General features: G+C 38.6%; 1 protein-coding gene across 1 annotated transcript in view; it reads right to left on the bottom strand.

The window, feature by feature from the left end:
* LOC135220826 (nucleoside diphosphate-linked moiety X motif 17-like) overlaps positions 1 to 18714 on the bottom strand; it is a 118121-nt gene that overhangs the window by 14122 nt on the left and 85285 nt on the right. Inside the window, 1 exon segment of the mRNA XM_064258369.1 lies at positions 3513 to 3670. Within this exon segment, the coding sequence (XP_064114439.1) occupies positions 3513 to 3670 (158 nt within the window).

The following is an 18714-nucleotide window of genomic DNA, read 5'->3' as shown; positions in this document are numbered from 1 at the left end:
CGGGCCGGTCTGGGAGTGAGCGCGGAAACGGAAAAAATAATTTTTTCAAAAAATCACAGCGCGCTTAGTTTTCAAGATTAAGTGTTCATTTTTGGCTCCTTTTTTTTGTCATTGCCTGAAGTTTTAGTATGCAATCATCAGAAATGAAAAAAAAATTATCATTTAATCATATCATAATAATAATGCGATATATGATAGCGCAAAAAAAAATTTCATATATAATTGTATTCAAATCGCGCTGTGTGGAAAACGGTTAAAGCTAACAAGTTCATTTTTTTTGTTGCATTGTACACTAAATTGCAATCATTTTGATATATAACACATTGTAAAACGATCAAAGCAACACAGAAAAAATATCATCGCAAAATGATGCATGAATTTGTAACGCACGGACATAAAAAAAATGTTTTTGTCAAAAATTCACCGTAAATCTAAATATTGTTCTAGAGACTTCCAATTTGTTTAAAAATGAAAAAAGGCCAAAATGATGAATATTACGATACTGTAAGAGTTTTAGCTTAGAATTGCAGTTTTCTACAATTTCGGACGAGTTAAAGTTGACCGAATGTCAAAATTTTTTATATATATTTTTTTTATATGCAAATATTTCAAAAATGAGAAAAGCTACAACCTTCAAATATTTTTGTTGTATTCTGCATGAAATTGCGCACATTTTCATATATGAAACTCTATAAAATGCCTAATATGAAAATGAGCAAATATTAGGAGAATGCGACGTACGCATTTCGGAGATTTGCGGCCACGAATCGGCGTGCAGAGGGAAGGAAAAAGTTTTTTTCTAAAATTCACCTGCTTTGGAATGGACTGTTAATTCTATGACATTATGGTCTGAAAATACTCGCATTATAAAACTATTTCTTTAACATAATTCACCTCATTCACAAATACTAGGTCTAAAGTATTTTCCTTTCTTGTTGGCAGGTGATTTACTTGTTGAATGTTGTATTCTAGTAGCATATCTAATAGCTTTTCGAATTGCCTCTTATCTTCTGCACTACTATTACTCTCTTTTTTATATGTATAAATACTACAACCACAATCTCCTATTCGTTCTTTCCAGTCTACGAAAGGAAAGTTAAAGTCTCCGGATAGGAGAATAGTCCAGTCCTTGTGATTTCTACATATATCATCCAATTTTTCTATTATTATGTCAAAACTCTTTAGTATTAGGGGGGTCTATATATTACTATGGTCATTAATTTTTCAGATTCAAATTCTACAGCTATTAGTTCACATTCTGAGTTACTATATTCCTCAATATTTTTCCATGTTTCTGTTTTTTTCTTCGCATATATCGCGGTTCCCCTTGATTCCTATTTTTCCTATCTGATCTATAAGTTTGGAACCCTTTTATTTGATCGTCATTCCCAGTCTCTTGGGGAACCCAGGTTTCACTTATATTCATTATATCTATCTATTTTCTTTTCAATTTGGGTTAGTTCTTCTAAGTACTCTATTTCTTTTTGAGTTACTCGTAACTCAACCCTGCGCATTCATCATTATGATGGTTTGCGTGTTTTCTCCTTCATTTAATATGGGTAATAATAAGGATTTTCCCACGTCTCTTTCCTGTTCGGGTATGTTGTTCTTTTCTTCATTTCCAGAAATTAAGACTTTAAAAAATCCAACTTTTCCATAATATTTGATCTTCCTTCATCATAATTATTAATTTTGTGTCTGAATCTGCAATTTTCTCCGTATCTGCAATATCCTCTGCATTGTAAATACAGTATTTATCTCTTGAGCTGTATCTTGGAGCTGATGCTTGGAAATTCTTTGCTGACACACCATATCGCGGTGATGGCGTTGCTTTTTTCTTCTCCTACCTCATATTCTTTGTTCCTCTCTTTATTTGTTGTTCTGACAAAACTGGTGAGCCTGGGAACCTTTGGTACACAAATATTAGGCATTTATATGATTAGTAGACATGTATGTAAATTATATATCTAGTGGCACGGTTTAATTCCTATTCCTTGTATGTATGGTGGTTACAATTTTTAATGGAAATTACCCTTTTTGTGAGATATTGTTGTAGCTCTGATATTTTTTTCACCTAGTTAAGCACTTTTGAAGTCTCATTTTCTAATAAGCTTGAAAGTGGGAAGTCTTTATCTCTCCTTTTCATACATACCTGTCTTTCTCACACTCCTACCCACCTCAGGAGTTTAAATAATGTGAGACGAAACCTGTATATTTTTGCTCATCTGCCTGTATGTGTCATTCACGTGTATTCTAGAATACCAAGATTTTGGTAACTGTATTCGGCAAGCTGAAGACTAGTTATGTTGAAAGTCTCCTAAATGGAGCCCCGCAGTGACTATGACTTGGCATCCATGTAGCCAGTACCAGTTAAAATGCCAGTCTGCTACTGGAACCTGAACTCTGCACATCTCAAATCTTCCAAGCACAGCTTTGAGAGTCTTCCCAAAGGAAATAACTACGCTGAGAATCCTTCAACTTCAATTAGAGCATTGGGGTATTACCAAACGGCACCTGCATCCTTTCACCATAATAAATGAAGCATTTTATAATGACTACAATATATCCAAATGTTAGAAAATGTAAAAATAGATGAAGATAATGAATGTAAAAATAGATGGAAGTAATGCACAAAACTAAAACAGGCTGACATTATTTGATAGACATTTATGATGTTTAAAGAAAGGGAGCCCCCATTCAAGGTGGGATACTCAACTGGAGAAAGACACTAGATTTTTTGTGGACTGTATTTATCAGGCAAGGTGAAGTCAAACCATCTCAGACAAATGTTACAACCATTTTCCAAGTGGTTGGTGGGAGTGAGGGTCTCACATTCATGCAAAAGTTTTTTTCTCTCAAAACACTGGAAAAGACTGCGCATGAACATGGGCAGTAAAGCGTTGCATCTTTGGCTAAGGACAGAATTTGGTCTTGCCGAGGTGACAAAAGATTTGCCATGGGCATTGGAATGTTTGCTTGATAAGCCATTCAGCTTTGTATGGACTAACTATAACAATTACGATACAGAACTGAGCACCTCAAACTCACAAGAACCTTGCAGAAAGAACTACAACCACAAGGATACACACAAAAATAAAAGTGAGTCCGAGACAAGTCTGAACTGTGTTATTGATGAAAAATTTACTTCTTCAATTCAGCCAAAAAAACTATAGTAGAGTTTCACATATGGTGTGTATATTATACATGTGTATTTATATAGATAGATAGATTATATAAAATCTCTTCTCAAGAAAAGTTACTTGCATTCTGCAGCTCTTCACCAATCCTCTTTTGGGAGAATCATAGAATACAAAATCCAAATCATATGTAAATAAGTGGCAGACACTAAAGCTTGTAGATGGTATATTTTTTGTAAATTAGACTAATTTATTTTCAGACTAAATAACTTGGCAATAATTAATTTCTGTGCAGTCTTATATATTCATTATTATGAATAAATAGTTTAACACCACCATTGAGTTAACATTCAGATGTAAAAACACGAACCTCCCCCAAATTTATTCACTAAAGTAATTGGATCTCTTTGCTTTTATCATTTTTCATACAACTTTTCATCATCTTGGTTGTCCTTTCCATCAGGATTCCACACAGCTATATTCACTAGATCTGGAGAAAGCCAAACTGCAGCATCAACCTCCTCTGGACAGAGCTGTGCAAAGATCAAAACATGTATAGTATAAGTATACTTACTGAGAAAAACTGCATTAACTTATTTATGAAAGAATGTTCAAAGTCATTATTAAATATAAAATATAATTTTTATGCTCAACATGCAATAGCATACATTTCTTCCTATGGTAACGAAAAACAATTAGTACAGGCAGCCCCTAGATAACCCTTTAACACCGATTGGACGTATTAAACGTCAAAGAAAATTGTCTTGGGTGCCGATTGGACGTATGGTATGTCGAAAAAAAAATTTTTTTTAATTCGCAGAAAAATATTTATAGGCCTACTAGGCGAAAACTTTTGAATCACACGCCTTGGGGGATGCTGGGAGCTCACAGATCAAGCTGTTGTTTTGTTTACAATCATTACCCAGTCGCGCAAGCGCGAATTTCTTTCTTCTCGCACTAAAAAAACATCAGCGACACATCTCAGAAATTATTTCGTCGCGTTGACATAATTTTTGCACCATTTTATATTAGCTGTTGCATGGAGTATTATATATGAAAATGTGTGCAATTTCATGTAGAATACAACTAAAAAGAACTCATGGTTGTAGTTTTTATCAGTTTTGAAATATTTTCATATAAATAATGATAAGTGCCAAAATTTCAACCTTCGGTCAACTTTGACTACCGAAATGGTAAAAAAACGCAATTGTAAGCTAAAACTCATATTCTAGTGATATTCAATCATTTCCCTTCATTTTGCAACAAATTGGAAGTCTCTAGACAATATCGATAATATTTTGGTGAATTTATGAAAAAAACTTTTTCCTTACATCTGTGCGGTAACTCTTCCGAAAAAATCATAAATTTTTTCGTCCGATTGTCGTAATGTTTGCACCATTTTAAATTAGCCGTTACATAAAGTTTTATATATGGAAATGTGCGCAATTTTATGTAGAATACAACAACAAACAACCCATGGTTGTAGCTTTTTTTCAGTTTTAAAATATTTGCATATAAATAACGATGTGCCAAAATGTCAACCCTCGGTCAACTTTGACTTGACCGAAATGGTTGAAAAACGCAATTGTAAGCTAAAACTCTTACATTCTAGTAATATTCAATCATTTACCTTTATTTTGCAACAAATTGGAAGTCTCTAGCACAATATTTCAATTTATGGCGAATTTATGAAAAAAAAATAATTTCCTTATGTCCGTGCGGTAACTCTTCCAAAAAAAATCATAAATTTTTTCGTCCGATTGTCGTAATGATTGCACCATTTTAAATTAGCCGTTACATAAAGTTTTATGTAAGAAAATGTGCGCAATTTCATGTAGAATACAACAACAAACAACCCATGGTTGTAGCTTTTTTTTATCAGTTTTTGAAATATTTTCATAATAAATAACAATGTGCCAAAATTTCAACCTTCGGTCAACTTTGACTTGACCGAAATGGTAAAAAAAAACCAATTGTAAGCTAAAACTATTACCTTCTAGTAATATTCAATCATTTACCTTTATTTTGCAACAAATTGGAAGTCTCTAGCACAATATTTCGATTTATGGTAAATTTATGAAATAAACTTTTTCCTTACGTCCGCGCGGTAACTCTTCCGTAAAAATCATAAATTTTTTTGTCCGATTCTCGTAATGTTTGCACCATTTTAAATTAGCCGTTACATAAAGTTTTATATATGAAAATGTGCGCAATTTCATGTAGAATACAAAAAAAAATAATAACCCATGGTTGTAGCTTTTATCAGTTTTGAAATATTTTCATATAAATAACGATAAATAGAAAAAAATTCGTCCTTCGGTCAACTTTAACTCTACCGAAATGGTCGAAAACTGCAAGTGTAAGCTACAACACTTACAGTCTAGTAATATTCAATCAATTACCTTCCTTTTGCAACAAACAGGAAGTCTCTAGCACAATATTTCGATTTATGGTGAATTTATTAAAACAGCTTTTTTTTACGTCCACGTGTTACAAATTCATGCATCATTTTGTGATAATATTTTCTCTGTGTTGCCTTGATCGTTTTACAACGTGTTATATACCAAAATGATCACAATTTAGTGTACAATACAACGAAAAAAAAAATTAACTCGTTAGCTTTAACCGTTTTCTCACAGCATGATTTGTATACAATTATATATGAAATTTATTTTGCGTTGTCATAAATCCCAATATTTATATATGATAATGATATTTTTTTCATTTCTGATGGTTGCATACTAAACTTCAGGCAATGGCAAAAAAATGAGCCAAAAATGAACTCTTAATCTTGAAAACTAAGCATGCTGTGATTTTTAGAAAAAACATTTTTTCCACTTCGGCACTCACTCGCGAATGCCGCCGGCATACGGGAGACGTTTTTTAAAATACTGCTTCGGCGTTTAAGGGTTAATGGTTATCCAATTTTACGGTGCTTGTCTAGCGACGCTGTTAAGTAATTTGTCTGCACCGATCTCGGGTGGGTTAGCAGCGCCAATATCCAGTTAGCTGCGCTGATTTATAGTAAACAGCAGTGCTGATCTATTAGTTAACAGAAGCGCTGATCTTTGGTTAACGGCCCCGTTGAGAAGGATTTTAGTGCTGTTATCACCAATTTTCGGTTAGCAATGATTTTTGGTTAGCAGTATCAGCCGGGAACAGAACCCCACCATTAACCAGGGAGTGCCTGTATTTAGATTTCCATGTGGTAAGTGCTTTAAACACAAAATCTTTTACTACTTATTCCTAATTTGCATACTCTAGACACTGAGTTTACAAAAATTGTTTTAACACTCAGTAAAAATTTTTAATGTGTATTTTTGCAGAACTGCTGAGGTGGTAGTTGTCATAGCAAACAAAAGACAACACCCCTGAACAAGAATATCTTTTCTATTACGTTTGGCTATAAAACTGGAATGAGGCAGTCAACTAGGAAAAGATAATCATTCAAACATGCTAAAAGAACCACTCTTTCATGATAAGATCCAATCTTTTAGTAAACAAGGGTTTAAAAACAAACTATTGTCATCCCTTCTCATGCAGTGCAATGCAAAGGGCCTTGGAAATTCCTTTTGACTTGTGTTCTTCCTATGCTTGTATTCCCATGTATCTCCATTGACCTCCAGCCTCCCTTCTCATATATCTCATCCAAGTAGATCTAGGTATTTGAACTTTTCTAGTGACTTGAGGAGCCTAGTGATACTACCATGTACTATTTTCATATGGATGAAGCAAAGGACATGCCATCGCCGTCTTTCATTCATTATTATCTTTTCTACTTATAAAACTTCTGTAATTTCCCTTATGGGATTATTTTTCACTCTCCCCTGGCTGTTGACTTTTAATACTGTATTGTTCTTAAAGGTTGTCAAAATAACAATTTCTGTACATGGCCATTACAATCTAGCAATGAATTCTCTGGAAGTTTGTACATTTTTTAAAAATTACAAATTCTGGGCTAAACCTGGGTCGCTCCGTGAAATAAGTTCCTTCAGCACTATTTCTAGGTATAAATATTGCTAAATATACCAGAGAAAAAAGCTATATGGTAATGCCAGAATATTCTGGCTGGCTCACCTTTATTAAAGGTGTCGGTATAGTATCTGGGGCGAGTGAAACCACTACCAGAGGTCTTCTGCCATTTGTCAATTTCCCCTTCAAACTAGGCGCCATACCAGCACCATCTACCGCCCACTACCGCTACTACTAGCGCCTCGATAGCCATTCCTTTAAATAGCACTGTCGTGTACACTTGTGTCTTTGACTGTAATGACATTATTTTGGAATAAAATGAGATGCTACATATAAACGCCAGGATGCTACGTATAAACGCCAGGAATCTTCGATATCTAAGTTGAGTACTGCAATTATCAATTTATGCCTACTTCCCAAACCTCCTTGGTTTGGGAAGTAGGCCAGACGGGTTTCCTTCCATCTGGAGAGGCTTCTCCCCTTCAATTCGTCGGATCGGGAGTTCAGCCTATCTCCCTCCCCTCCTCCCCTTATGTTCCATCGGTTTGCTCAAGGAGGATACCTCCTTCACCTTACCAAGGAATCCTTGAGGGAGGAGTGTAAGGCCCTTGGGGACCTTATTCTGTTCCATGAGCCTCCCTGGCCTACCTCGCCAGATCGTGATTGAAATCACGTCTCGGGAAGGTTAGGCTAGCCGCTCAAGAGCCACCCTGGGTGTCCTGATCAGATCGTTCCGATCGAGAGAAGGTTAAGCTAAGCCGCTCTTTAAACAGAATTATATTATATACTTATCCTTTTTATCCTTTCCCCTCTCGCACCAGGGCTATTGTATAGCGCTTATTATCATATAAATTGTTGTATTATTGTAATCAGTGGGCAGTCGGTCTATAGACCGTCAGCCCCCGTGATCGATTGGATCCATTTCTGACAACGAGGTGTTCCACCTGGCCGGTCGTAGTGTCCAATTGATCGCGTGTGAGCCACCCCTCTAGACGCCCTCCATCCCCCCTTTTACCTTGACGGGATGATTACTCGCTCGCGCTACTTCAGGTAGCCATCCGAGTCCTATCCCCTCTTGCAGAGGGGGCGAGAGGGAGTGGTTTTAGTCAGAAGGGGTACTCCTAGCCTTACGTAGTAGGAGTAGTACGATGGTACCTACCTAGACGAGCCCGGGTAATTTCCCGGCTTGTTAGGATGGTATTAGCCACGTACTCTCTTCTCGCCTTCCCTATCCCTACTTCCCTACGTCCTCTATCGTCCGCCTCGGTGGATCCGGGCGTCCCAGCGGACATCGTTAGTTATGCATATAACAAAACACGATTCCTTTACGATCAGATTCAGGCCTAGGTTTACCTATTTACCCTGTTTCGATCTCTAAGCTGGACCCGGGGGATAGAGAGATAGCATTGAAAGGGAACTGGGACCGGAAGGAGAATTTTGCCTTTCCTATCCTAAGTCCTCCATACATTATCGATCCTCCCGCCTCGGCGGGCCCGGGTTACAGCGGAGAGCATTCAGTTATACATATAACACGATTTCCCTTACGATCGGATTCAGGCCTAGGTTTTACCTATTCCCCTGTTTTGATTCCTAGCTAGACCCGGGAGAGAGAGAGAGTGTTTTAAGAAAACTGGGACAGGAAGGAGCATAGATTCTGTGTTCCAGTTCAAAATTCATTTAGTTAGTTTATTTTAATTGTTTTAAAATATGCTTTATGTTTTCGATCGGTGTACTACGCCGGGTAGTCGACCCCGGCAGGTAACCTAGAATCAAGGCATTTGTTTATCCTTACATAGCTCTCCCCCGCCTTCATTTATACCCCGGCACCCCTCCCACTTCGGTGGGCGGTGGCCAGGAGCTAGCAGAGGCATTCTTAGTTACTAAGAAAAACCTCTCCGATGCTGGCGAATTCGGGCCAAGTCTAACTTTCCCCGGTTTCGTTGCTATTAAGCTTTGTATATAATATATATATATATATATTATTACAAGATTTTGAGGTGAATGCATGGAGGGGTTGGAGCTGGCGGGAAAGGATAATATAAATACCTTACATAATGCATGCCGCCGCAATTTATTACGGCGATGACAAAACAGAATGCAGGTCCCACTGGAGTGACCTCCAGCGGACCTACATGTAGTGATAAAGGCGGCCCGCAGTTAACGGCGCAATCACTCAACGGCGAATCGGGGGGGTTTTGGTTTTACGGCGGTCGTCAAAAATATTCATTAAAAAATAAGGCATTTTAAAGGTATCTTTACGGCACAATTTTCAGTTAACAGCGCCGTTGTCTAACGAGTTCATACATTTGTAGAAATGCCGTTCAGACCATAAAGGTTATGCAAATTATATTAACAAATTTTATGGAGAGTTATTAGGTAGGTATTAGGGTAAAATATATGCCTCTGATGCTGTTCTATGCCGAAAATATCGAGTTACATAAGTGCAAATTTAGCTATGGATATGTTGATTTATAAATGTTCATGCTTTTGTTTAAAATGTGTATGAAAATGTATTACGTGAAAGGCATTTTTATTTATGTACAGAAATATGATACAAAGGCAGCTTTTGAAACTGCCCTTCACGTTATCAAATACAATGTTTTTTTATGTTCTTTCTTGTGAGCTGCCGCCTGCCACTCTTCCGAAAATATTGATTTAAAAAAAGTACAAACTAGCGATCGATGTGTCAATTTTATAAATGTTTATGCTTTTATGTTTAAAATGTATGAAAATGTATTACGAATAGGGTATTTTTATTTCTGTGCAGAAATATGATAAAAAGGCAGCTTTTGAAACTGCCCTTCAAGTTATCGACAACGATGTTTTTTCAAGTTTGTTCTTGTACGCCACCGTCTGCCGCTCTTCCGAAAATATCGAGTTAAAAAGAGTGCAAATTTAGCGATCGATGTGTCGATTTTTTTAAATGTTTATGCTTTTATGTTTAAAATGTGTATGAAAATATATTACGTAAAGGTATTTTCATTTTTGTACAGAAATAAGATACAAATTAAGGCAGCCTTTGTAACTACGCTCCACGTTGTCAGGGAATGTTTTTTCAAGTTCGTTCTTGTCCGCCAGTTCTGAAAAATGCATGGTGTTATTTTATTAATTATGCATTTCTTCCATAAATCCTTTAAAAAGTTATACATTATTTCACTGTATCCAAGAATATTGTATGTATTCTCATATTATTGTATTTTAAAATACTACGGCAAATTTAAGCCCGTATTCCGCGGAGCGGTCAATGTTGTGATTTGAAATCAGCTGATGAATAAGTTTGTTTCACCATAACGCAATTCTGAGCGAATGCTCTTGCTTCTAGTTAGCATAAACGAATATCTAGATACTTGACTTATATGAGACAAAGTTATTTTTCCTTATACAGCGCATTTTTAGGTGGAAATATTTATTGAATATGTCTTGTTGTGAATGTGAACTACTTTTTTTTTCGTTAACATATTACGTTGGTGGCATGTTTATTGCGTAAAAAATTACATGATTCTGTTCGCAATAATCCCTTATATCATCGTAATACGAACTTTATGTTATTTATCTTATATTGGTGTGAAACCAAAAGTAAAATCTGTTCTTTCAAACACAGTAGTTTTGATTAAAATGATTTTATCCCAATTTTATCTATGGTTGCGTTTGATGGCATACGTTTACTGCAGTTTTATCCTTGTTGCCGATGTACGATAATAATCATTAGCAGCTTGAACAGTTTTCTCAGCTTCAGTTATAACTAGGTTTAAATTTAACAGTATATTTCCCGATTGATCTTTAATCTATATTGATCTCTGATCTATAGCGAATAAAGTTATTACATTAAGATATCTCAGTTCTATTCTATATATAACGCCATTTATAACAACTACGGTAATGTTGTACTGTAGTACGATGATTGAAATACAAGCTAAACGGATGTTATCCAGTTCGGTAGTACTTAGAAAAAAAAATTCGTTTCTCGTTCGATTGTTCATGGCTGTACACGTTCACACAGCGATTATAACGTTAAAACCATACTTTCATCATTCTCTTTAGCTGTTATTGAACTTATGTAACTAGAAGATGGATAAAGTTAGGCCATTGTAATTTGATCTCTCATAAAATCGGACTATCGTAAGACTAATGATCGTAACCTGAACACTACAGCTACCTGTACACTGTATAAACTTTATTATATCTTTACATACTCTAGACACCCAAAAGTACTGTACAGTAAATTCTATAGTAGTTTTTACTATACTGCATAAATATAATTTTACTTATTGCGCCGTTGCGGGATTACGGCGCCTTTGACTGGGCTAGAGTTTCGAAAGAAGGTGTTTGGTGGCCGTAGGCTTTAAAATCGCTCAGCGTCAAAAATCGCTTGGCATTGGCGGCCAGGAACGGAACCCCTGCCGCTAACCGAGGGCCGCCTGTACTCTGGTATCGATTCTAATATTACATACTACGCCAGATACATATCCAGCGAGTCTTTACAAAGGTACTTATGTATCATTTTGTAATTACAGATGGTACGCTGTCAGAAGACAACCTGCACTGCAACCCTGCAGCAGCAGGGCAGACAGGAAGTATACCGCACTCACACAGGCTGTGCGGTCCAATGAACGACTTGTCGGTCTGGCAACCAGTTGAGAGGGAAGTCTGTTACAATCTGCCTTTGGGACTTCACTATCGAGACGGTAAGTACCAACTCATTGAATGTTTTAAGTTCAGTTCCTGAATAAGATTTATTGTAAATAATTGGAGAGGTATTGAGATAGTTATCAATGTTTTAGAATACTTTTTGTTTTAAAAGAGGATATTTTTTAAAAGTAACTATCTCTTTCAGAAACTCCCTTATCTACCCAAATGCAGAAGTATCAGCAACGGTACCAGTAGATTTGGCAGCCCCGATCATTGCCAAGATCCACAGCAATCAACCTGGACCACGAACCAATGAAGGCCGATACCCAGGACAAAGGTAGGCTATATGAAGCTTTTGGTAAAGGGGCAAAAGGACTACCTTTTGGCTCGTCTCATTCTTCTTCTTCATTTTAGAGTTTACCAAGAGACCTACGACTTCGAGGGATAAGCCAGGGTCAGTAGTCCCTAAGGTAAGCTGAAATAGTCACTCATAGGTCTATTGCAAGTCCCTTACTAAACATTACATACTGAAGGCTATTTGGGAAAGTCGTTCTAGTTCGTCATCAGCCACCAAACTGGTGACGAACACGACAAAATCTGCCACACACACACGCAGGCATCGAACACAAAGGCATCTAAACCCAGATCCCAGGATCCCGGGTTTAACCCAACATGTTTTCCAGCTTGCTGAGGCAGGAGATGGGTATCCTGACTAAGCCCAATTCTAAATAACTTCACAACTCAGCTGTTTCTCGAACATGTAAACGTCAGGTCAGCCTATTCAGTCGTTAGTGGAAGGACTGAAGATCTAGGAGACCTCGAAGTAAAGCCACTCCGGGCAGTACCAGACACATCCAATTGTGTCCCTTCAAATCAGTAATCCTTGGTGGCTACCAGCACAGGCCCTCTGCTCAGAGGGAATGCTGGTGATTGAGGGCAAGGAAAGGAACCCGGCCAATAGAGGACTTCGAGTTCCTTTCACCGGGTCTTCAATTCCCTTGTTCAGGCTATGCACATCTGATTGAGAACGCACTGATCTGTGAAGACAGAACACTTAAGGAAATGGTCATCTTACCCCGAGAGACCGAGCTCAATCAGCCTGGGTTCAAACCCTGGCAGATTGGGAATGCACAAATGCCAAACTGACACGCCACAATAATCCCTTCATGACTTTTGTGGTGCTAGACGATACGTCCATTCCATGTACCTCTAAAGTAGTAGAGATTACACTTCAAGCAACAGGAACATTCAGCGCTGCCGGACCCTGCTGGAACCGTGACGTCATATAATGCGCAAGCAGACCATCCAAGGTTGGTACGCCTGGTAGGCCTAGCGCTGACCACGTACCATCTAACCTATGCGCTTGAGTAGCAGGAGCCTGGAACAAAGATGGCGGATCTCCCCCTCTACTTGCTGGGAACACAGGAGAGTGCAAATTATTCATAAAATTACCCAAGGCCCCTCCTGACGTTTCCGATACAGAACCGCTAGGAGAAACCGAAGGGGTATGAGACAAATCAAAAGCAGGTGGAGAAACATATGGAGCAGCCTGGTTTATTACCGATACAAAAGAAGCCGGTAAGGTTTGGTCATCCAAAGATGGCGTCACCCCTTTCTTTTGTATTGGCTTTTCCCATAGAACTTCTTCCACTGTCCACCGACCAACCGCGACAAACAGAACACGGATTAGTAACCGTACATACGTTTTCCCTGCACCTACTACACGTTGGATGAGGATCCGTCGACACCGAGGTTAGGAACCTAGAACAAGGGAAGCCACTGACTCCTGGGCATTTCCTTTGTCTCCTCTTCGAAGCGGTAGACGATCCCGATGTTGAGGCAAAATTCTCCATCATACCACGTATACACTCTTACCACAACACTGATCACACTTGGAGAAAGAAAAGGAATGAAAAATAAAAAAATGAAATGGATAAAGAACGGGCAAACTGAAAAACCGGCTTTAAATGAGATAGACAGTAACACGTCTTATCTTAAAGGCGGTAGGAAAATAACTGATGGGTCACAGGTAGCCGTGGGCATTCTGGGTATACATGCCCCGTGACCTGGTATAGATGCCATTAGTCCCTGGATCTCACAAGTGTAATTTTAATTCTACCGGTTTCCAGCTTGGCGCTAGTAAATCCTAATGTTAAGACCTCAGGTTTGTTAGTTATGAAAAAAACAAATTAGTTACAAATTTGGTATATTATATCAGAGAGACGGATTACCATCCGGGGTCTCTCTGGGAGGAATAGAGTGTGGGGTAGACGCCCCGGCGACTTTCTTCGTAGGCATATTGAACTAAAATTGTGCTACGACGCTATTCAGCGAGCTTTTACCCAGACTCCCAGAAGCACTGGTAAAGGCGAAGTATGAAGCCAGAAGTCGCTTGACTAGGTCTATCAATTCCGCCACTATAGCGGAAATGACAACCTCGGTCTATACAAACGAACCACGGTTCAAGATCTGGACAAGTCATTGCTTTACACCTTACGGTGCGATGTATATGACCTTGCAATAGCCAGGAAGAACGGCAGAAAGCACGTCTTGGCCGATGCGTCTATTCACCATAAACCTAATACTCATCAAAGCTTAGGTCTGGGGAGCAAACTTGTTCCCTGAGACCGTAATGAACAGAATCCCGGGCGAAACAGCTAAGGTCAACCAGAGCTTGTGAGTTCGCTGGGGCTTGATCCCCAAGAGGAGATATGAATCCTCGGTAACAGCCCACGGGCATGAAGGGAGCAAAGGGGTTCTAGTCTTCCTAGACGTCGTAACCTCAAACATTGATACAAAGCGTAGGTGCCATAGGCCAGCTAGGGTCCAACCATCCACCTCAAATGGTCAGCCACAACAGTCTGTGCTGCTGTAGAAACAGCCCTCTCAGCAGCACCAAAGCTCAGCTTCTTTACCTCTTCCCTGGCCATAAGGCCTCCGATAAGAACCAGGTGTATGTCACAGATACAACAGGTTCACAAGAGGTAGCCGAGCCAGAGCAACTTTCCGTAGAGCTGGCAGAAGAACTTTTGGCAAGGAACAGACTTCACAGGAAGCCGGTGCAACCGACTTTCGACGAACCAGTGAGACTCCTCAGATAGGAGGAAAGCGGTGCTTATTCAAGAACCGCTAGGAATCAGCACTTGGTCGAACAGCATAGTATTAAGAGGTCGGTGTGGAGTAGGGAGAAAGGTCCTCCTCCATCAACCGAAATTTATCAACATCCAAATGCCGGATGAGATAAAGGACACCTAAGACTTAATGTAAAAGAAAGTAATTACTGGTGCAAATATTTAGAATTTCAGGGACGCTTCTACAGCGATTCCTTGAAGATTCAATCGAACAAAGGGTAATAAGTATTAGACTTGTCTCATTGAAACTCATATATTCAATATGACAAGTTCCATATGCTAACTGTTTTCGCAGGTACGGACCTTACCTCCCCGTGGGGCTGTCACAATACTATAATCTTATAGATACTTACTATCCCGTTCCGGTACCAAGTCACTTCCGCCTTTTCCTAGGTTTCGAATTTTTCTAGGCTTCAGACTAGGCAACAGGCTAATGCCTTCAAGTAAGGCTATTTGGGCTTATCAGAGCTCCCAGAATATTTACAAGATAGCGGAAACAGTAGTGCAATAACTGAGAACCCAAGGGATGAGCCTAGTAATCTCCCAGACGACTGGCTCATCTGAACTATAAACGTCAAGGAATGTCTCAAGGCAACCATAAGTGATAATTTCTAGAATTCCTAGGATTCCAAATCACAAGGAATCCCTACACACTCAGACACCACGGTTTCAGTGTTTAGTAAATAATGGGACCTCAAATCACATAACTTTCGATCCCACTGGGAAAAAAAAAAAAGGAAATAGCAAGGCTGCGAGACAGTTCCTCAAGGCAGACAAGCATCCCAGAGGAACCAGAAAGAGTTCTAGGTTCACTCCAATTTGCATCAGTAACAGGGACTCTACTAAAGGCCAACAGAAGACTATATTCCGGGTTTGGTGGAGTAGAGCGACAGGGAATTGCGAAACAGAGTTCCCACATCCCGCACAATTTACAGAAGTCAAGAATCTGACAAAATTATCACCGGTATGATTCCCTCCGCCAAGTTTAGTGGTCCATATGGATGCTTCACTAAGCGTTTTGGGAGACTACCCCCAATATGGAAACGCTCAGGACACTCGGTTCCTAATGCCCTGCTAGCTTCATAACAGTGTTTGGAAGCCATGACAGTATTCTATTCTTAGTAACTCTCCTTAGAGAGCAGCTTTCAGCCAAGCCACATATCGGGTCATGATAACAATTTTTTCATTGACAACAAGAAACAGTGGCATCTGTCAGCAACTCACTTGGCAGGAGCAAGAACCTAGTGGCAGATGCACTGTCAAGGACAACTCCCCTACAGTCGGAATAGTCCTTAGACAACAGGTCATTTAGATGGATCAGCCAACAGAATCCAGATCTCCTAGTAGAATTATTGCCACAGAATCCAACCACAAATTACAATATTTCATGTGCCCTCAATCTGGACCCCATGGCCCAGGCCACGGATACCAGATAGGTTGGAACATCTGGCAGAGGATTTAATTTTTCCCTCCAATACAGAGGATTTAATTTTTCCCTCCAATAAATCTACTAAGGTAAGTTCTAGGCTAACTCCCATCCTTCTAAGGACAGATTGGACTGTTAACCCCAACGAACTCAAGAGCAATTGTGACCTGTAACTAGGGGAATTGGACGGACCCCCAACCCCAGACTGGCACGATTAGTATAACACGGCGGACGCTTCATCAAGGATTCGGAGGGTCCTGACTTCATGGAATTCATGAATTTCACGGCACAAGAAGATGCCAATATGGATTCTATTAACACCTTGTTCTTAGAACATCAGACAACTGGAAGTCCTACGGCGGGAGGTCCACAACCATGCGGAAACGTTTCAGCAATTGTCACAAGATTTGACAGTCCTGACTAATCTCTCCCCTAGTTCCTACGACTACCTTTTCTAAGCAAAAACAAGCTAGCCTTTTTTACCTAAAAAGACCCAATAGCTAGCTAGAACAAAATCATATTGATTTTCTTCCATCCAGAGAAGTTCTAGTATTTCCAGATCGAATTCTTGGCTAAAAATAAGGATCCTCAGAGTAGGTGGGGCCCCTAGAAGATTGCCCCACTTCCACATGATCTATCCTATGTCCAGTGTCAGAACTTGAGATCAAATTTAGACAGAACTTCAAATAAAACTTCAGGTCCTTTATTCATTCGACAGATGGTGGAACAGTCTCATTTAAGTGATTAAAATAACAATTCTATAATTTTAGATAGGCTAACCGGAATCAATTCCACATGTACATGATGTCCGAGCAGTAGCTCCCTTAATAAGTCACTTCCACCACATGAACTGGGATGACCTTAAAGAAGTATATAAGATGGAATTCAAGTACCCTTAAATAATTCAGCAGTGGCAGTAGGGGAATATTGTTTCCCCTAACACAGCCTAGTCATGTTGACATACCTAGTCATAAAGACCTTGTCCTTCTTTAGCTCCTTTTCTCTCCTAACCGCCTCGCTTAGTCTCTAGCCTTCATCTCGGGGGTTTTCACTTGGATTGTATAATTGAACCATTCTTGTACCGGTTATAATTAACCCTCTTACGCCGATTGGACGTATTAAACGTCGAGTCAAAATGTCTCCCGTATGCCGATTGGACGTATCATACGTCGGCTCAAAAAAGTTTTTTTAAAAATTCGCGGAAAAATACTTATAGGCCTACCAGCCGAAAACTTTTGTATCACGCGCCTTGGGGGATGCTGGGAGTTCACGGATCAAGGCATTGTTTTGTTTACAATCGCTACGCAGGCGCGCAAGCGCGAATTTCTTTCTTATCGCACTAAAAAGTATCAGTGACACATCTCGGAAATTATTTCGTCACTTTGACATAATTTTTGCACCATTTTAAATTATCCTTTACATGAAGTATTATATATGAAAATGTGTGCAATTTCATGTAAAATACAACAAAAAAATACTCATGCTTGTAGCTTTTATCAATTTTGAAATATTTTCATATAAATAACAATAAGTGCAAAAATTTCAACCTTCGGTCAACTTTGACTCTACAGAAATTGGTCGAGAAACACAATTGTAAGCTAAAATTCTTATATTATAGTAATATTCAATCATTTGCCTTCATTTTGCAACAAATTGGACGTCTCTAGCACAATATTTCGATTTACGGTGAATTTATGAAAAAACTTTTTCCTTACGTTCGTGCCGAAATAACCTCTTCCGATAAATTTTTTCGCGCGATTGTCCTCATGTTTGCACCCTTTTCTTTTAAATTTGCCGTTACATAAAGTTTTATATATGGAAATGTGCACAATTTCATGCACAATACAACAAAAAACAACCCATGGTTGTAGCTTTGATCAGTTTTGAAATATTTTCATATTAAATAACCGTTAAGTGCAAAAATTTTCAACTTTCGGTCAAAACTTTGACTCTACCGAAATGGTCGTCGAAAAACGCAATTGTAAGCTAAAACTCTTATATTCTAGTAATATTCAATCATTTACCTTCATTTTGCAACAACTTGGAAGTCTCTAGCACAATATTTCGATTTATGGTGAATTTATGAAAAAAAAAATGAAAAAAAAACATTACATTCGCGCGGTAACTCTTCCAAAAAAATCAGAATTTTTTTGTGCGATTGTCGAAATGTTTGCACCATTTAAAATTAGCTGTTACTAAAGTTTTATATATGAAAATGTGCGCAATTTCATGTAGAATACAACTAAAAATGATTGAAGGTTGTAGCTTTTCTCTTTTTTCGAAATATTTGCATATAAATCACGATAAATAGAAAAAAAACCACGTTCGGTCAAATTTGACTCTACCGAAATGGTTGAAAAACGCAATTGTAAGCTAAAACTCTTACGGCCTAGTAATATTCCGTAATTTTTCTTCATTT

This window comes from Macrobrachium nipponense, chromosome 2, assembly GCF_015104395.2.
Source record: "Macrobrachium nipponense isolate FS-2020 chromosome 2, ASM1510439v2, whole genome shotgun sequence".
Lineage (NCBI taxonomy): Eukaryota > Metazoa > Arthropoda > Malacostraca > Decapoda > Palaemonidae > Macrobrachium > Macrobrachium nipponense.
Note: the sequence above shows the minus strand (reverse complement) of the source record. Positions and strands in the feature narration are given on the sequence as shown.